Source organism: Geotrypetes seraphini, chromosome 6, assembly GCF_902459505.1.
Source record: "Geotrypetes seraphini chromosome 6, aGeoSer1.1, whole genome shotgun sequence".
Classification (NCBI taxonomy): domain Eukaryota; kingdom Metazoa; phylum Chordata; class Amphibia; order Gymnophiona; family Dermophiidae; genus Geotrypetes; species Geotrypetes seraphini.
In genome coordinates, this window is record NC_047089.1 from 27974950 (window position 1) to 27996314 (window position 21365).

The 21365-nt window shown below is 42.5% G+C and overlaps 1 protein-coding gene across 4 annotated transcripts in view; it reads left to right on the forward strand.

Moving 5' to 3' along the window:
* The first annotated feature begins 2461 nt into the window (after positions 1-2461).
* The window catches only part of C6H11orf97 (chromosome 6 C11orf97 homolog), a 44475-nt gene continuing 25571 nt past the window's right edge, over positions 2462-21365 (forward strand). For 3 of the 4 annotated variants that reach the window (XM_033949785.1, XM_033949784.1, XM_033949781.1), the window contains exons 1-4: positions 2701-2820; positions 8047-8151; positions 18163-18288; positions 19441-19488. In XM_033949785.1, coding sequence (XP_033805676.1) covers positions 2706-2820; positions 8047-8151; positions 18163-18288; positions 19441-19488 — 394 coding nt within the window. In that variant the 5' untranslated portion in view covers positions 2701-2705. Of the gene's footprint in view, positions 2592-2700; positions 2821-8046; positions 8152-18162; positions 18289-19440; positions 19489-21365 lie in introns of those variants that run through there. The other variant, XM_033949782.1, reaches the window with a different exon arrangement.

Below are 21365 nucleotides of genomic sequence, written 5' to 3' on the forward strand. Positions count from 1 at the left end.
CTCGCAGATTCCATGCACCCCATGGATCCTCATTTTATCCCCCTCCTGCAGACACAGCTACCAGACTGCTGGATTGATGGGGTTGGCGTGGGAAGGGGATAAGATGAGGATCCATGGGGTGAGTGGGATCTGTGGGGTAGAGAATGACACAGGGACCATTTACTGCAGTAAATCCACAGGAATGAAGATATTTGCAACTGGTTTACCACAGGAATGGGAACAAGACCTTTCACTGTCCTGTGGGAGCAGTGAAAAGTCTTGCTCCTGTGGTAAAAAAAAAAATTGTGCCCGTGTCAGACTTGGCATCTCCACCCCAGCAACTCTTGTGCCTTTTTTACCTTCAGGAGCCAGCCATGCCATGATGAAGACTGAAAGAACCCAAAACCAAAGACTGTGACCAATGTGATTTGAAGGATAAAATTACCAGATGACGAAAGGTAGAAAAAAATAAATTTATTTTATATTTTGTGATTTAGAATATTTCAGATTTGAAATATGTATCCTGATAGAGCTGGTATTAGACATAACTGAGGACTGCAACGTCCAGGCTGTGCTTCTTTAGCTTCCAGCTTGCTTAGGGCTCTCTCTCTCTGACCAGGGGGCAGTTGCCTCAGTTGTACTCCCCTAACACTATTCCTGCTATGTGTGACTGAAGTATTATGTTAACTTGATTTTTCTATGTAACATTCTGTAGTACTTTGGTTTGTTCAGTTTTCACAATAGTGAAGGGGATATTTGTGAAAGAGAGGAGAGACAGGGATCTTGTTGATCCTTGCCCTGTATTATTTGTGTTTATAAAATGGCAATTGTACAGAATACAGTATTGTCTCTTTTTAAACTTTAATAAAATAAATTCAGTATAAAATCTTAATTGTTCAAGGCTTGTGCAAAAGGGATCTGACAGTATGCAAGGTGGGGACAGGGACTGAGCACGCGGGGACAGGGCAGGAATGGGGACAAGCTCACGGAGACGGGAAAGGAACAGTGATAAATTTTTTCCCTGTGTCATTCTCTTCTGTGGAGGTTTGTGGGATCCATGGGCTCCACAGAGGTTACAACCTGAATCTGTAGGGTGACCGAGATCCACTACTAATTCCAGACTTTATTCCTTTCATCTAGCTGCCCTCTATGCCTGGAATAAATTATTAATTTGTCTGCCAAGCCCCTTACCTTGTTTAAAAGCAGACTGAGAACCCACCTTTTTTATATATATATATAGCCTTCAATTCAAAACCCTACTCCTCTGCTTACCATCAGCCAATTAACTGCTACTGCTGCTACTATTATTTCTATAGCGCTACCAGATGCTGCAAAGAGTCACAAAGAAACAGTCCCTGCTCGAAAGAGCTTACAATCTAAACAGACAAACAGGATGTCATGGATACAGTTAAGGGGAATGGTTAATTGGCTGGCTAGGTTGGAGGGCAGAGGAGTAGGGTTAAGGATTGAAGACTATATCACAAAGGTGGCTTTCTCTTAATTGTATCCATGACATCCTGTTTGTCTGTCTTGGCTGTTTAGATTGTAAGCTCTTTTGAGCAGGGACTGTCTTCTTCTTTGTAACTCTGTATAGCGCTATGTACATCTGGTAATGCTATAGAAATAATTAATAGTAGTAATAGGATCTGTGAGGCCTATAGTTGCTAAAATGAGGATCCATGTACTGAGCAGGATCTGTGAGAGCCATAGAAGTTAAAACAAGGATCCCTACTGATCTCATGCCATGACCACTTTTTGTTTTTTAGGCCATGAACTTTAGATCCACGGGACCCTTATTTTACCCTCTCCCAGCTGCGCACCCCTAATACTGAGCTAATGCCTTCACTTTCTCCATGAAGGGGTAACTTGCACTGAATCAGAAACCCCAATTCTTTTTAAAGGCTGGCTCCTTTGCTTTGCTTACTTGCCCCCCTTTTTTTCTGTGGGAAAACTCGTTTTTCAGATGTTAGGGGTGGGATCGGGATGGCACATAGGGTTATCATATAACTCCAGAAAAAGGACAGATTGAGACATCCGGGTTTTACTCAATTGAAAGCAATGGAAGGACAGATTGCGACATCTGGGGTTTACTTTCACTGAAAGCAATGGAAGTACTGTAAAACAAGGCTGTCTCAATCCGTCCTTCTTTTTCTGGAAGCCATATGGTAACCCTAACGGCGCATATTTTGTAAGACATCAAAGATTTAGAGAGACGGACTAAAAAAATATTGCAAAAAAAAAAAAAAGGGGAGGTTTGATCCTAGCTTTAATTTGTTTCTACCAAGTCACATTAATTGCAAATAACACGTTACGAATGACATCTAGATAAGGAACACGCATTCCACCCCTGCAGCAACGCCGCGAACCACGGTGACGGCGCCCCAGTCACGTGATCCCCTTCTCTCTGGCTTCAATACGGCGGCCCCTTCGCACCTGTGAGCTGTGTACCCGTAACCATGACAACCGGAAGGCGTGTCCCCTGGGCAGCCAGTCTCGCGTTGGGGAGCGACTGATGCCGGTTGCGGGTGATGTAAGAATGTGGGATGCGAAGTTCCTGGAGGGGCAGGAAGCCGCCAGCGGGGAGCAGGAAGGAGGTTCCTTACAGCGGAGAGGTGCGTGGGGGAAGGGGGGGCGGACGGCTTTCTCGGGCAGCTGTGCCTGCCTGTGTCGCGCTCCTTCAGGAGCCTCTGGACGCAGACCTTTCAGGTGCAAATTCAGCCCATGCTATGGGTGCCCGTGATAAGACACTCAGCAGTTCTTTAATAATAGAGCTTCCAAGTTGCCCAGTTCCAGAAGGGAGATTTTACCTGATGTGTTATGAGATCTATGCCACTAATTTCAGTGAGTACAATTAGAAGCTACAAATCCCACACTGTTTGGGGATGTCCATGTTTTAAAACCAGGACTACCAAAAAGTTTCCCTCTTGCCACTGGATAACTTGACAGCTCGGAGGAGATTCCTGTGGTTGGTGTACATCGGATGATAACAGCGGCTGATCGGATATCAAGTTTATTTATATTTAATGGTTCGCTTAATAATTCTAAGCGAATAACATAACAATAAATATTGGTATAAGAACAGTTAAAAATATTTTTACAACTTAAAAACATTATTAACTTAAAAATAAAAAAAAAACATGGTCATAACAAACTAACATTGTAGACAATACTGGAATGGTTGGAAAAAACATAAGGAGGTAAAAGTTACAAAATTATTGTTTCCCCGCAGGGAAAAGAAGAAAAGTGGAAGGAGAAGGATGGAACACTGGGATTGGGGTTTAAATAAAGTAAAACTTTTTCGCGATTTGATTATTTTAAATTGTCGAGGAAGAAAATTCCTCTTTAAAGATTGAAAGAAGCTTTAAAAAGAAATGTTTTTAGGTTGGTTTTAAATAAAGTGAGGTCTTTGATGTTTCTGATATATAATGGAAGAGTATTCCAAATAAGCGGGGCCTTGACTGAAAAAATATCGTGACGCCTAGTTCCTATTATTTTCAATGAAGGGACCATGAGTAGCTCCTGGGCATTAGATCGAAGATGACGATTTGAAACGTGAGGGATTAATAAACAATTGATAAACTGAGGTTCATGTGTAGTTAATGTTTTGAAAACTAATAATGCTATTTTATGTTATTCTTTGATTAATGGGTAGCCAATGAGATTCTATCAAATATGGAGTAACATGATCGTATTTCTTTCCCTGATGGATTATTTTTATGGCGATATTTTGTATTATTTGTAAACGTCTTTGTTCCTTGTATGTAATGTTTAATAATAGAGAATTACAATAATCTAATTTGGATATTATGAGAGAGTGGACTAAGATATTTAAAGATTTTGGCTCTAAGTACTTAGACATTGAGCGAATGAGACGCAAGCGATAAAAACAGCTTTTAACTATATTGTTGATATGCTCTTGATAAGTAAGTTTAGTGTCAATAGTTACGCCTAAAATCTTGAGTGATGTTGCTAATTCGATTGGCGTATTGTTGATCGAAAAAGGGATTGAAAGCTTTAGGTCCTGTCTTGAAGGAAAGAATAAAGCCCTTGTCTTGGATATATTTAGTGCAAGTTTATTTTGTTCTAGCCAGTTTTTAATTTTTTCTAATTTTTGATTAATTTGAATTATATAACGGCTGAAGTACTTGGGACAGTGATTTGTTGGTCTGACTGAAGTGATGCTAGTTCCTTCTGACTCTTATATCATCATGTTTACCATATCTTAATTTTACTGGGTTTTTTTTTTAATTTTTTTACTTATTTGTTTTCTATCTTTATTTTTTAAATTTTTCTTCAACGGTTTTGTTTTTCCTTTCATATTCCCTTGTATTCATTCTTTTTCACATTTATTATGTCCATATATATTTCTTTTAAAGTTTTTCATATTTAATTTTAATTCAAACAAATTTAACTTAATTTTATTAAGTTTACCCATTTAATTATTACTGAGAATTATAGCCTTAAAGAGATCAGTGTACTCTTGTTAGAATGTTTTTTATCTTGTTTACTATTTCTGTCTTTATTTTTACTCCTACTGCTCAGTAATCAGTCTTCTAGGTACTTTGGTTTGATTGTGAGCCTTTGGGACAGTAAGGGAATTCCAAGTACCTATTCTTTATTAGTCTCATCCTTTAATGTACATTTCTCTGTAAACCGCTTCGAACCTAACAGATTTAGCGGTATATAAGAAATAAATTACATTACATTACATTACTCTAAAGCATCTACTCTACTGCAGTGGTTCTTAAACCTGCCCTGGGGGACCCCCAGATAGAGTTTCCAAGATATCTCTAATAACTGGGCAGGGCTGGGGTGGAATGGGGCTGCCAACCTTTTTACAAACCATAACTGGACACCCATCAGTGAGCAGGGGTGGTGAAGAAAGAGTTGCTATATGCTATAAAAATTACTGTTATGAATATAACATAGTATTTGAACGATTAAATAACACTGAATTAACCTAGCGTGAAAAGCAAACAACAAACCAAAGAAAAGGACCAGTGTTCCACAAACAAAATCGAAAGTCTGAAAGCACAAGATGGAACACAAGTCTCTGGAGGTCCAGGAAATATAGGTTAGGCCATTATCCTTTCAAATCGGATTCTTCTAAAAGTTTATCAAGGCTTCAGGTATTGCGCAATTTGTGTCACCTCTCCTAGGTTGAATGTAGCCAAAACACGGACCATGTAGGGTCCAAGTCTCACTTTGTGACCACTAAACATCAGCGATACATATTATTGTACCTGATATAAATCTGATTGTTTTTATTTGATTCATTTGAATAAACTTATATTTCCTGGAGCTCCAGAGACTTGCGTTTCTCCTTGTGCTTTTGGACTATTGAATTACCCTAGACATCAAGTAAAAATCCACCTACTTGAATTCTGAGAAGGCAGTGAAGATCTGGCTATTTTTCCAGCCTTTCACATAATTCTCTTGATAGTAGCCCCCACCGCTTCCTCTTTGTTTATCCTTTTTTCAGATCCCTATCTCATTCATACTGACAAATGAAGTCAACCTGAATATTGAGAAATCCACCAGAGTCCTGGGAATCACCCTAGATAACTCACTGACATTTGGAAAACCACATCAGCAGCATAATCTGTATGCTATTATTCAAAGACTGAGAAGGATTAGATCCTATTTCCTCAGCCAACACTACAGACACTCATCCAATCATAATTCTGTCAATACTAGATTACAGTAATGCACTTCTCAGGACTATCGAAGAAGCAAATGAAAAAACTTCAATTAATACAGAACATAGTAGCAAGACTTGTTCCACAAATTCAGATTCGATCATGTTGTATCACTACTGATTGAACTACATTGGCTCCCTGTTGACAAACAAATCAAATTCAGGATTTGCTGCCTAGCATTCAAGATCCTACTTGGAGAGTTCCCCAAAAGCTTACCCAGATACAAAGAACTACTGTACTAGGAAGACCAACCAAACAACGTAACACTAACCGCTTGATATTATCCTTTCTATCTCTAAAAGGAATAAAGTATAAGAGACAACATAGCAACTCCTTTGGCTACCAAATTGCAAAAACATGAAACACATTACCTACAGAAATTTGCACTGCCCCTACATACACTCTGTTCCACAAATCTCTAAAAACATGGCTCTTCCAAAAATCCTGGCCAGGAGCCTAGCCCGACCCAAATCTGAACTATATACTCATGAGGACGATGTGAACATACCACACATCAACCCATCACACCAGAAATCTATGCTAAGTGCAAATCTGATACCCAAAGTGTACACTTACACTTGTAAGATAAAAATTAATACAGTACAACTCATATTGCATTGACTGCTGCTATCAATGCATTGATTGCTGTTGTTGCTATATTGATTGCCTGTTGCTAATGTTGCACTGATCGTTATTGTTGTTGTTACATTGATTGACTTACTGTAATCTGTACACTGATTGTCCTTACTACATTGATTGCTGTAATATTAAGGATTATGTTGCATTGGTTACTTGCTATAACCTGCTTCAAACTCCACTTAGGAGGATTTGGCAGGATATAAGACCACAAATAACATAACATAACATTTGTGGCCATAGAAAAGGCAACACAACCTTGCTGCAGGTGATCGAGGAGAGGTGTGGCCATGCCAGTGCTCCCACTTTTTCTCCAAGTTGAGGGGGACTTGGTCTGAAAGACTGAAGAGTCTCCAGCAAGTTGTCCACAAGCCAGTCTTGAAGCTATGGAGGAGGAGGAAGATAAAGCAGTTGTTAGCTTGGTAGAGAGGGATAGGTGAGATCTGATGTAAACATCTCTTTTACTCTCATTGTATATAACTTTTTGTAAACCGTGTTGAACTTATGGTATAGTGGTATATAAGAAATAAAATTATTATTATTATTTTTATTAATAGATGTTCAGTCCATGTTCACATAAGCATCTGCAAGAGACATCATGATTGTTCTGGTTGTCCAGGTTTTGCAAAAGTCCAAGTAAGGGGAATGATGTTTCAGCCATAGCAAGTCAGTTGCATTTACTACTGTCTCCATATATCATGCAAAATTTTCCTCCTCCCTCACTCCAATAAATAAATGATTTCTGGATTTCTGGATCGCTCTAGGCCTATAAAGGATTAAGGTGATTTACAGTGTTAAGAACCTGTGCATATCATGGGGAGCTACAGAGAACAGATGTTATCAAAAACAATGAACGTTCCATTATACAGAGAGTTCAAGGTAGTGCAGATATAGGCTAAAGCAAAGTGCAAGAAGTGTGAATGGAAATTGTTCAATATACTCCACTGGAAGAGACTAGCAGTTGATATTGTATCGGTCCTGGTTGCTTGCCATAAAGAAATGTTTTTAGCTTCCTTCTGAATTTTTGGTAGGAAGTTTAATTTCTAGTGTCCAGTGCCAGGTTGTTCCATGTACTGATAGCAACATATACCACTTTTCACAGCGAAGACACCAAAAAGGTTTACAATATAACATGTTAAAGGTAGAACCCCCCCCCCCATCAAATAAAGACTAAAGAGGGAGAGCAGCAGGGGGCTCATAATCGAAAGAAAACTACATTTAAAAACCCACCCAATTCGACACTTGGACAACCTAAAAGACCTATGAGCTTTGGAGTAGTTACCGCTGCTGCCAGCACTAAAACCCACGCTACGCATTAGTAAAAGAGGGGGTAAACTTAGGTAGTAGGTTGATAATTTCTCATTCCTGAACTGGTGACACTATGTTGTCAGTAGGGGGTGCAAAGCTTTGGAATGCTTTGCCGGGAACTCTGTGCTTATATACAGCTAGGTTAGGTTTCAAGAAACTGTTGAAAATGCAAACTGTTTGTAAATGTTTTCTTATGATTAGATAATGTGTAAATGTTACTACCTGCTTATGCTTTAATGCAATAGATTTTGTATTTTATTTGGATGAGATGGTTTTTGAAGTGCAAAGTATTCTTCCCTTTATTGAATATATATGTAATGCCCAATCTTATGTATGTTTTTATGTAAACCATATAGGCCTTATACGGTATATACATGTTTTAAAATAATTAAAATATGAATTTATTTATTTTTTTAATTAACAGGGAAACACTTTTTCTATATTGGCCCCTCTGAAAAAATTCAAAATCTGCCTGAAGAGAAGTTCATTATGCAGAGAAGTGAAAGACACATTAAAAGCAAACCTGCAGGTAATAACTGTGATGAGTGGAAAACAACCTGTGCTCACTTATGGAAATCGAAACCTTTCATCCTCATTCAAAGATGCTCTTAGTATCTGAGGAGGCACATCAAGATTTGCTTTTAGTAATGCTTTGATCCAGCATTATAGTATATCGTCATAACACTCCATTGCCCCAGGTACCACAGTCAGATTGTGAGCCTACCGGGACAGAGATGGGGAAATATTAAAGTACCTGAATGTAAACCACGTGGAGGGGCATAATAAAAAAAAGGTCTAAGTTCCCTTTTGGCCTAGGCCCTAAACATTGAAAGTAGAAGCAGGGAAAATGTCCATTCTCAAAACAAATGTCCAAAATGAGGTTTGTTTTGAAAATGGTCTGTCTCTACGTTCAGCTGATTAAACGCCCAGACCACCACTACGTCTACACTTACAACACATTATCAACCCCAAAACAGCCTAAGTCCCAAACACCCAAAACAAGAGCTTTTAAACAAAGGAGAGGTTGGATTCTGTAACCGGTGTCTGTCAAAAAAAACCACCGGTTACAGAATCCCTCCCCCCTCCCCCGCAGCAATGATCGTGACAGGAGAGATGCCTCATCTCCCCTGCTGCGAGAACGATCCCCCGAAGTGCAGCCAACCGCGACACTTCGGGGTGAGGATCGCAAAAGGAGAGATGAGGCATCTCCCCTGCTGCGATGCTCACCCCGAAGTGCTGCAGTTCCCGGCATTTTGGATCGCTATCGCAACAGGAGAGATAGCCAATCTCTTCTGCCGTGATTCCCCCCTCCACTGTAGCAATCTGGGCAGGAGGGAGCCCAGGCGCTCCTGCCCCGATGACCCCCCCCCCCACACCCCTGATTGGATATGGACAAGAGGGAGCCCAACCCCTCCTGCCTCGATGAAACCCCCACCCCAATCAGATATGGGCAAGAGGGAGTCCAAATCCTCCTTCCCCGACGAAACCCCAAACCCGATCCGATATGGGCATGAGGGAGCCTAACCTCACCTGCCCTGACGACTCCCTTACCTTCAACCCCCACTAAGATACATGCATGAGGGATCCCAGGCCCTCCTGCCCATGACGAACCGCCCCCCCCCCGAACCCCCCTAACCACCGACCTCACAACACCCCCCACCCCCGACACCCCCCTTTACTTCAAAGAAGTTGGACGGATGGACGGGTCCCAAGCCTGTCTGCCTGTCCGCTCAGTCTTCTCTTTTCAAGGGAGAAGAGGCCTAGTTTCTCTAGCCTCTCATTGTACGGCAACTCCCCCAGTCCCTTAACCATTTTTGTTGTTCTTCTCTGGACCCTTTCGAGTAGTACTATGTCCTTTTTCATGTACGGTGACCAGTGTTGGACGCAGTATTCCAGTTGGGGGCGTACTATGGCCTGGTACAGCGGCATGATAACCTTTTCAGATCTGTTCGTGATCCCCTTCTTAATCATTCCTAGAATTCTGTTTGCCCTTTTCGTTGCCACGGCACATTGCGCAGATGGTTTCATTGACATGTCTACAAGTACTCCCATTAATACAGCCCGGTTTTTTGGCCAGAGATTTTTTATCTCTGGTTTGTTTCCGAAGCTGGCTATGATTAGAAAATGTACCCTTTATAGAAGCTGTTTTCATCTGGGGTGGTTGTTCTAGTATATTTTGAAGCCTATTTTGTACAGTGTTTGGTTTACAAGCTCGCAGGGTTGCTTGACACTGATAGTGGAAGACGTATTTTGAGGTTTTTTTATATTGATTATAGCAGAAAAACATCCAAGTCATAAGCCTACCTTAGTCCCGCCCAAACCATGCCTCTTCATGCCTCCTTGAGATTTAGACAAACTGTAGATGAACAGCATAGATATCTGTCTAGAATAGAAGTTTATAAAATAGTGAAATGGAAGGGTTTGTTGAGAAAAATATCCATCTGCCTCTTTTATGCCATTTTTTGGACATTTTTTTGTTTCGAAAATGAGCCTCATTGTATGTTTGCAAAATTAACTACACTGTGGATTCAGACCCAGTTATGGAATGGAAATGGTCCTCGTATCCCTACTAGATGATCTTCACAGAAACCAAGACAGGAGATTTGCCTCGGTGTTAGTATTACTGGATTTCTCAACAGTTTTTGACTCTGTGAATCTGATAGAATTGGTGGCGCAGTACTTGCTGTGTTCAAATCCTCTCTATTAAATAGAGAACAGTCCATACTGTTCTACAGCACCTCATCATCACAATAGGCCCTGACCTTCAGGGTATCACAAGGATTGTTCTTGTCACCTATTCTGTTCAAGGTCTACCTCAGGTCATTAGCAGAGTGGATTCGGTCAATGGACACTGATCCCCCAAATCAAAGCAACCTTCAAGGTCTGCTTCTATAATTTGTGACAACTACTCTGCCTTTCTCAATTCATTAAGAAGGCAAGTCTTGTTACAGTGGTTTACATTATGATAACATCAAGATTGGATTACTGTAATGCACTCTACACTGGTCTTATAGGCCTAGATTCACTAAACCTCCAAACCGTGTGCGATCCGTTTCCGTTTGCATGCTGGTCGACTAATTCACTAAAGGCCTGCATGCAAATGGGGACGATCGTTAACACGCCCCCAACCCACAGCCAGGATCACTAGAGAGTGATCCCCGCTCATGCACACACCCTGACAGTAGTGACAGGAGAAGCAGCCTCCTGTCACTGCTGTCAGGGTTCAGCCCCAATCTCTCCTGCCTGCCCTGCTCTCTCCCTTGCCCTCCCTCGGCTTGGCATGGCTCAGCTCAGCATGGCCCTCACCCCCCTTCCGGCACAGCCCACTCACCCCTGGCACTAAAAATTTGGGAGCAGGAGGGGTGCTCAGTCCCTCCTGCTCCTAGGCCTCCCACCCCCAGCCCACCACTGGTCGGCCCAGGCAGTCGGGCCTAGCCCACCCACCCCAGTACTATTATAGTTGGGAGCAGGAGGGGTGCGCAGTCCCTCCTGCTCCTTGTGACAAGGATCCTGAAGGCTCCCTTCCTGCTCCCAACTATTTTAAAGGTACCGGGGTGGGTGGGCTGGGACCAACTACCTGACCAGGGGTGGGCCGGGGGGTGGGAGGCCTAGGAGCAGGAGGGACTGAGCACTACTCCTGCTCCCAACGTTTTGGTGCTGGGAGGGGGACGAGGGCTGTACTGGGAGGGGAGCGAGGGCTGTGCCATGCTATGCTGGTCGTGGGGAGGGCGAGGGCCATGCCAGTTGGGGGTGCGGGGTCGGCCGTGCTTGGGGGGTGCGTTTTCTTTGGGGAGGGGTACGTTTGTGTGGGGGGGTACATTTTTTTTGACAGGCCTGCCTTTTATAAAAATTTTTTATGGGGGCAGATATTTTGCATGTGTAACACATGCAAAATATCTGTGCCATGGAAAAAAATGAAGGCAGGCCTATCAAAAATCCTGCAGACCTGACGGTAGCTCAGTTACTGACAGGTCTGCAGAAGTCGGGTTTGCTAATAGTAAAACCGATTCAAAATAGCCAAGCAATTGTTATTGAATCAATCACTTGGCTATTTTGCATGGGGTTTTGCTAATTTGCATGGGAGGATCGCTACAGGCTTTAGTGAATGGGGTTGGGGGGAAATTTGGTTGCAAAGGGCTCGCAAACCAATCGGTACACAATTGGTTTGCTTAGTGAATTTGGGCCATAGTCAAGGGTTTGCAACTGCTCAAATTTATTCAGAATGCTGCAGCAAGACTAATAAAAAGTTGAAAGCCATGTGAACAAATCACACTGTCTCTATAAAAAACAACAACCCCACAACAACTTTACTGATTAACAGTACAATACAGGACTAATTTTTTAAATTGTCTGATCTTCAAGGCCCTTAAAGGAACTAAGCGAACGTGCAGGGTCTCTAAGGTCCCTCCAAGAAGCATCCCTAAACATACCTCTGCAAAGGAATGCACTTCTCAAAGGTTTCACTCAACACAAAACTGTTTGTATTTCAGGAAGCAGGTGAAAGCTTGGCTCTTCTCCCAAGCCTCTAATGGACTAACTAATGTAGCAGGACTTGCTTATCTACTCCTCTAACTGAGATTATATTCATGCAACTTTCTTTTAAATTAGTCCCCTTATTTTCTAACTCCTGTTACTCTGTGCGTTCAACTTTTGCTTACACCCTATGCTGTCTATTAAAATGTTTTATTGCGTTTTGTGTTGACATTGTAAGTAGCATATTTTGCCTTACTGTGTACTACTGTTTGAATATTTTTACTGCTGTAACTGTGTTTTGCCTATTTTCAATTTATTCTTTCCCTCTCTGACCATCATCCATTAACCTTCACAACTCATCGCATCCCCCTCCCCCCCACAGATCCAATCAATCACTAAAAGCGGTATATCAAGACTTAATAAACTTGAACTATTGACCCTGACACCCTCTAGACTAGTGTTCTTCAACCTTTTTACACCTATGGACCGGCGGAAATAAAATAATTATTTTGTGGACCGGCACTGGTCCGCAGACCGGCAGTTGAAGAACACTGGGCTAAGTCGTGGGCCAAATTCTGCCCATCTCTGCCCCAGACCCCGCCCCCATAATAGTACTAATTGTAATACTATTTTTTCCATTCAATTTCATATATATATACACAATATAATCTTATTAACAACACATAATGGTTAACCACAAAATTAAACTGCACAAAGCACACTGTATGCTTTTCAACATTCATTCCTATCAAAACACAGATAACCCCAATGCAAATATGGGACCAAAAACTAAAAGTACTAATATATACAAACAAACCCTAAGATGCAAGACTCTACATTCGGGTCTTTATCTGCCGTTATTTACTATGTTACTATGTAAATTTCAAATAGCACTCATTTAAGTTCCTTGTACCTCTAAAAGGAAAGGGGCTGCCCCTATGAAGTGCACAAAAGTAATCTTGACCCACCAGAATACAATGAAAACAGCCTCAGGATCAAACAAAAAAAGGTAGCATTATAAACCTTATTTTCTATATTAGGGTCCAATTTTGGTTACTTAAGGGGGAAAAGAGATTAAACTTAAGACCCTGATCTGAATTAAGAAAATATATTACTAAAAAAATACCAAAATGCTGACCTACATTTAAAATATTATAAGTAGACACAGCCTTAGGCCTCCTTCCTAGTGCATCCTGGAATGGAATGGGCATGGCCTAAGAGTTCACCCAAACCTCGGAGTGCACCTGATGGCCCAGAATGCAGCCAGCTCAGCAGCAGCATTACTGAACCAGAGGGGATTTATCGCATGCTCACTTCTTGCACATGTGTAAGAAGAGAGCATGGTAGATGTCAGTAGGGTCAGGAATGCTGCTTCTGAACTCACAGCAGAGCTTGGCAGCATGGTGTTCTGGGCTGCTGGGCACCTTCGGAGGACAGGAAGAGGTCTTCATCTGATAGGTGGATGAGGTTTTCAACTGGCAGGACTTGGGGATCCCTGCCAGATCAGGTGCTTATGAAGTAAGTTTGGGGAGGTTGGTGCAGGGAGGGGCAGAGAGGACATTTTGTGCCCACCCAAAATTTGTCATCTGGCTATACTATCAGATCTACCTTAATAATGATTTGTGGAATTTACCTCCAGAAATTTTTCCAAATCTTTTTTTAAACCCAGCTATGCTAACTGCTTTGACCATCCTAGTTACTTCAAGTTAAAGGTTTTTCAAATCCAGTTACAATTAGCGCGGAACACATCAACTCTTTGCCCCCCAGACCTACACCAGCACTAAAAAAAACCAACTATTACTATCATGGGACACTTGAACACATGCCAAGGTAGTATTTTTAAACCTGTGGTAAACATGTGTTAGTGCTTACCACAGCTTAGTAAAAGGGGCCCCTAAGTGTGTAACAGTTTTTTGCATATTGTCATTTGACAGCACGTTTTGTTCAGATTTCAAATAAATGTATTTTGTGGTTTATTAGTCCTAATTTTGTACATAAAGCAATATCCTATGTTTCTGTAATTAATCATATTTCTCTTAGATTTACTATATATAGTAGGAGTGGGCAGTAGAAAAATAGAAGAGATGAATGTTTGGGGTACCGACTCCATAGACCTGGTTATAGAATGGACTCCATAGCTCACTGCCAGCCTGATAACAGGGAAGCTATCATCAGACAAGCTTTTTTCGTTCCTTTCTGATTTTAAAATATTTTCTTAGCTCTAGTTAAAAGGGTATGTGCGTTATTAAAAAAAAATAGTGCTGTTAAGTATCGCTATTCTTTTATTTCCTAATCCTAACTCAGAAACTATGATGAACAGATGTGTTTTAAAAAAACACATCTTCACTGAAACCAAAAGCACAAATTGTAAGGGGGAAAAAAAAATATCTCCGTATTTCTGCTTCTGCTTTCTTATGCCCTTTAGCAGCCTGAACAAGAAGTTTTATTCCCTAAATGAACATTTAATAAGCTCTCATGCTAGGTGTTTTCTAATTCTCTGAGGACAAGCAGGCCAAATGTTTTAAGTTTATTAGGTATTTATATACCAGCTATCAAGGTTTATCTAAGCAGTTTTTACAATCAGATACTCAAGCATTTTCCCTATCTGTCCCGGTGGGCTCACAATCTATCTAACATACCTGAGGCTATGATTCTCATGTGAGTGATGTCATCTACAGAGGTGCAGAAATGCTGCCTAGTGTACTGTCTCTTTAAGAGCTGGAAGCAGCGCTCCTGCTGTGCATGTGTGGGCCTTTCTGCCTGACTTGCAAACTGGGACCAGAAGTTTTTTCTCATCCGTGGTAAGCAGTCATACTTGTTAGCAATTCTTTTCAGCATGTTTTGTTGTTACTTTGAGGGTGCCTTCTCTCATGGATTTTTGCTCTGCTTCCTTCAAGTGAGCTGTGCCCCTTTTTTCCTCACCACTGAGTTGTTTGATTTTGCTTTGGCTAAATTCCCTTCCATGCTATCTAAAGTTCCCAATGGCTTTAAACACTGTACTCGGTGTTATTGGACCATCTCTGGTACTGACGCTCATTCCTGGAACATACAGTGTTTGGGACCAGACAATAGCCATCTAAACTATTTTCTTTGCTTTCGTATGCAGAAAAGGATCCAGAAAGGCTCAAAAATAGATTTTTGGAGCAAGGTCTGAATTGTCATCATCGGTGTCGGCCTCGGCATCTGCATCAGAAATGTCAGTCTCTATGGTTACCACACATGTATCTGACACTGGAAGTGGCTGAGCATTGAGTGAATCACTGCCACTGTACAGGGCCCCACAGAACAAGTCAGCATCAGACCCAACATCGAGAAGACGTGTTGATTTGATATCCTTGTTGGCACCAAGAGATATCAATGCTAAACACTAAACAAAGACTAAGAAGCACAAGCATTGGTCCCCCTCAATGCAAGGAACTGTAAGACATCGATACCCAAGAGGCATTGGCATCAGGAGAGTTCCTCCATTATTGTCTAGGTGTTTTTGCACTAGTCTCCAGGTGGTTGCCAAGGGTGTCCCATCGCAAAGCTGGAGATTACCACCACTTGACTGAAGGCCAATGAGTGAGGTTTTTCTCATGGGCCCAAGCCATGGCTAAAACTAGTTCTGGTATATATAGACTACAAAAACTGACATTCTAATCAACAAATAGAAAATAAAATTCCTTTACCTTTTTTGTCTGGTCATTTTATTTTTCTAATTGTATTGGCTGACATCATTCTTAATTCATCTTAGGCTTTAAACATTGAAAGTAGAAGCAGGGAAAATGTCCATTATCAAAAAAAACGTCCAAAAGAGGTTTTTTTGATAATGGTCTGCCTCTACGTTCAGCTGTTTAAACACTCAGACCACCACTATGTCTAAACTTATACCATATATTCAACCTAAAAAAAAGCCTAAGCCCCAAACGTCCAAAACAAGGGCTTTTAGGCGAAGGAGGAGCCAGTCCTTCGCCTAAAAGCTGGATTCTGTAACTGGTGTCTGTCAAAAACAACACCGGTTACAGAATCCACCCTCCCCCTGACGACATCGGGGCAGGAGGGAGCCCAAGCCCTCCTGCACTGCGATCCCCCAACCCCCCCTGCCAAGTCCGATGGGGCCAGGAGGGAGCCCAAGCCCTCCTGGCCACGTGACCTCCAGCCCCTACAAGATCGGGCAGGAGGGAGCCCAACCCCTCCTGCCCAGGCAGCCCCCCTACCCCCACACCCATTAAAATACGGGCAGGAGGGATCCCAGGCCCTCCTGCCCTCGACTAAACCTCCCCCACAACCGCCCCCCCCGAACCCACAATCGGCCGACCCGCAACCCCCCTGCTGACCCCATGACCCCCACCCCCAATCCCACCCCCCCATACCTTGACATCATTGGCGGACGGACAGGTGCCAAGCCTGCCCATGTGCTTAAAGCCCCGCCCACAGGAGGAGCCTAAGGCTCCTGGGCCTATTCTGGTTGGCCCAGGTGCCTCAGGCCCCACCTGTGGGCAAGGTTTGATATGCCTGAGCCAATCCAGCCCCATTCCTGAGCTGGCTGGCCTGCCAGACGGGCGGGCTTGGCACCCGTCTGTCCGACCAATGGTGTCAAGGTACGGGGGTGGGATTGGGGGTGGGGGGATCGTGGGATTGGCAGGGGGGTCGCGGGTCAGTGGGGGGGGCGATTGGGTGTTCAGGGGGTGATCATGGGGGGGTTGAGTCGAGGGGAGGAGGGCCTGGAATCTCTCCTGCCTGTATTTTAGTGGGGGTGGGGGGTAGGGGGGTCTGCCTGGGTAGGAGGGGTTGGGCTCCCTCCTGCCCGATCTTGTAAGGGGTGGGGGTCACGTGGCCAGGAAGGCTTGGGCTCCCTCCTGGCCCCATTGGACTTGGGGGGGGGGGGGTTTGGGGATCGTGGGGCAGGAGGGCTTGGGCTCCCTCTTGCCCGGATGTTGTCAGGGAACGTCGGGCTGTCGACAGGGCAAGAGGGCTTGGGCTCCCTCTTGCCCAGATGTTGTTGGGGGGGGGGGGGTGATGTATCGCAGCAGGAGAGATTGGCCATCTCCCCTGCTGCAATGCGATCACTCCTCTACCGGACTGCCACAACCCACGGTAGGGGAGATGAGGCATCTCTCCTGCCACGATGGTTGCGGTGTGTGGGGGGGGGGGGTTAAGTTGCCAGGCCGCTGAACTGATGCGCCAGTCGCCATCAGCTCAGCAGCCCCTTTTTCAGCACTTGTACCTGTTTTGACTTGGTCTAAGTCAAAACGTATAAGTGCCAACTAGGCAACCTGTCAAAACATTTGGTTATACCTGTTGTACGCCTAGGTGTAGGTCGGCCCACCTCCCGCCCACTGCCCACCCTTTCCCCGCCTCTAAAAATGCCTCTTTTCTCTCTGTAAGTTTAGAGGCAGGGGAAAGGCCTAAGCTGGTTTTAGATACATCTAAAAACCAGCTTTGATTATAGGTACTTGGACGATCAGGCTTTTTGATCATCCAAGTAGCCATTTAGGCCACGTTTTAGACATTTTTTTTTTATTATTATGAGCCCCATTGTATTTATGTGGAATTTTAAAATACACCCGGATCCCAGCAAGCACTGCCCTCCCTTCACCCCCTTCCTTTTCTATGCATTTAAATTCTGTGTTTGCTTTGGAGGTTGAAGACAACAGTAGGCCAATGGAGGCAGAAAACTTAGGGGTGATAGAGGGATAACGTGCAGTGATGGCTAATGCCACCTTTCCTTGGACGCTGGCTTCATGACTCGGTGGGGGGGGACGACTGGTGGAGTGCCTACCCACAACACTGGTGATGACAAATAACTCTTGTTTTACATGTGTTCATGCAGCTGCTACAGTTGATGACATTTGTTCCTGCATAGGACCCAGGTAGGGTCAGGTTAATGTCTATCTGTGGGCCTTCTACACCCATCCTAAACCTTTAAGGCCTTAGGCACATATCTAGTTTGGCTTTACCTTAATTCTGCTTTGGCTGAGAGTCATAGGAAGAAATCAGAGCACTGACAAAATATAATTAATTCTTTTGAAACAGAAATACAAATAAATTATATATCTATATTTTAAAATCCTTCTTTCAACAGTGGCTCTAGAAGATATTTGGAGCATTAAAAGAAATATTTCTGTGGGTCATTTGAAGCCTGTGATGCAGACTAAGAATAGCCTGCTTCCGCAGCCTGAGTATTATTCAAGATACACGGGGATAAGAGGTAAGGGAAGAGCCAGCATATTGTTCTATTGACAATTAATAGAAGGTCCCACCTGTAAATGCAAATGTAGAGTTACAGCATTCCACAATAGAGGGCAATACATTATTTGGCCAGGGAAAGGGCAACTTTCCATTAGTTCTCAGAACATAAACTCTGTGCTATGTCATACCGAATCAGCCAACAGGTCGTATAAAAAGGAGCTAATCCATGAGGAATTTTAAAAACAAATAGAACAGTGATGAACCATTGATGTTAAAAAAAAAAAAAAAAAAAAAAAAGCCCCACAATTTTTCCAATATTGCTGGTTCAACGACCAATTTATGAGGCAATTAAATTGCTGGGTGTCCATTTAGATCAGTGGTTCCCAAACCTGTCCTGGGGAAACCCCAGCCAGTCAGGTTTTCAAGATATCCCTAATGAATATGCATGAGAGAGATTTGCATATAATGGAAGTGACAGGTATGCAAATCTCTCTCATGCATATTCATTAGGGATATCTTGAAAACCTGACTGGCTGGGGGTCCCCCAGGACAGGTTTGGGAACCACTGATTTAGATTCTCACTTGACTATACATGGTGAAGAAGACCTATGGAAACCTCCATCAGATTAGATTTATTAGATCATATTTGGAACAACAATTATTATGTATTGTAGTTCCAGCTGTAATTATGTCTACTTTGGATTACGTAACAGTGTCTTGCTGGGACTACCTGAGGTTCAAATGGCCAAGCTATAGGTTCTACAAAATGTGGTGTCTAGGATGATTTTAGGAAGTTTGAGATGGGATAGTTAACACCATTTCTGTTTACTCTACATTGACTGCCTATTCAAATGAGAATAATATTTAAAGTTCTTCTATTTGGTTTTTAAAATATCTCATGGATTTTATATAGCATGTCCCAGCACAAAGTTTAGACTCTGAAAACCAACAGAAGGCTGTCTTTCCTCTGGCTAAAGTACTGAATTTAATTTACCCCTTCTTCTTTTACAAAACCATGGCATGGTTTTTAGTACCAGCTGCAGCAGTAACAGCTCCGACGCTCATAGGAATTGACAGTATCCAATTGTGGTTTTAATGCTATTAATAAAAGTATTTTTCTGCTTCAAAATATGACATTTACAAGTCTTTCTGTGTGTTATTTAAATTTTAGCTCAAGTTGGTCTACTAAAGGATGTCAATCACTTACAAAGTACCACAGGTATGGGATTTATAACTCAGCATTTTATTCCAGAAATACTGATTGGTGCTATAACTTCTCAAAATGAACTTTAAAATATTCAGAGAAATAAGACAGGAGCAGCCATATATAGGAATTCATTGGATGCCCAAATGGATGTAGCTGGTATATATTTAAAGTGTTTATTTTAGAAAGAGAATGTACACATAGGTGTATTCCCCATTTTAGAAGGGGAAACCACAATTATGCTCTGACACCTTGACTTAGGATTCACATCTGCCCTTACTAATGTACAAGCGCCAAGGTGTTGCTCTGGAGAGGAGGTGAGGCTGCACTTACCTTCTGTCCAAATAAGCACCTTTGCTCAACATATACATGAGCTGAACAAGTCACCCCAGCCCTCCCTCAGACAGCCCTCGATGTTATAAGACACTGTTCGGTCTCGTACCCAATTATCTTACTGACCACTTTGTACTTGTCAATAAAAGGTGGATTTCTCAGGATTTTAGACTCTTTGCATTTCCCTCAGTAAAAGGTTGCTTGTATAAATGATTTTTCCATAGAATTTTATCTTATCGGGGACAAAAGATTTGCAATTAGTTAACAAATTCTAACGCCTATCAAACTTTTAGAAAATTGTTAAGATCTTTTAGAAAATTGTTAAAATCTTATCTGTTTGATAATTTTTTTTAAATGGGATTATAATTCACTGTGAGTGTTCAGTATTTTATTCTTTTGTTATCTGCACTGAACTGAGAGGTAGTTGCAGTATATAAGTTAATTGTTATGTTATTGATAGTGTGTTTGATCTTTACAGCAAAAAAATATGGCCGGGTTACTCCTCTTCTGAATCAATTACTCTGGTTGAAGATTGAGAAGACAGTACATTTTAACCTGGTTATACTTGTATATAAATTGTTGCAGGGAATAGGACCAGATGGTGTAATGACATATATAACTTTCCCAATAAATAGAGCTACCTCCTGATATAAACAGTCATCGAGGCTTGGATACTCTATAAGTTCATGTGGTTGGTTGAAATATTTGATGAACAAATTTTTTGAGTTTATAGGAACAAAGTTTTGGAATGATCTATTCTACAGAGTGGATGTTGTTGCCAGACAGGACTCTGCCTTTGGGTCCTCGGTCTCAAGGGCCAGTGCAGCAAGCCCACCCTAGCTTTCTTGGGGGACTGCGTTTGTACTTCCCTAAGGACTAGAATGTCTCACCTATTGCACTGGAAAAGGTGGTTTAAGTTAAGGGGAATGGTTACCATAATCTGCTGGCTGGGATACAGGGCAGAGGGGAGTACAGGACAATCAAGCCATTGTGACATCACTGATGATGTTGGCTCTTTTTAGGGGGAAGAGGGTACAGGGAAGGAAGGTGGGACAGTGTTCAGAGCCTGGCAGGGAGGGGGGCTTGGTTCATAGCCTGTTAGGGAATGGGAATGAGTTCAGGGCAGGGAGGAAAGGGGTTGGGTGCAGAACTTGGCAGGGAAGGGGCTGAGTGCAGAACCTGGCAGGGCAGGACACTTGAATATTCAAGTCATCCATTTTTCCTCCTTTTTGGGGAGAAAAATGGGGGTCTCAACTTATATTCGGATCGACTTATATTCGAGTATATACAGTACTTACCCTGGTAAGCTCTTTTCTAGTAGATAGGTGAGACAGTCTAGATCCCCCGCCCTGTCCTTGCTGTGCTTGTTTTCAGATTCTGGTTTCAGATTTCAGTCTCTTGCTTATCCAATCTGTTTCTTAGAGACAGGTCAACCCTTTAGGGTTAAGAAGAGTCTGTGCATATGTATCAATAGTTTAGCCTGTCGTTACAGGTGCCTCTACACAGATGGGTGTGTCTCTCTATGCTTGGGTACTGACTGCTAGAGGGCGCTAAACTAG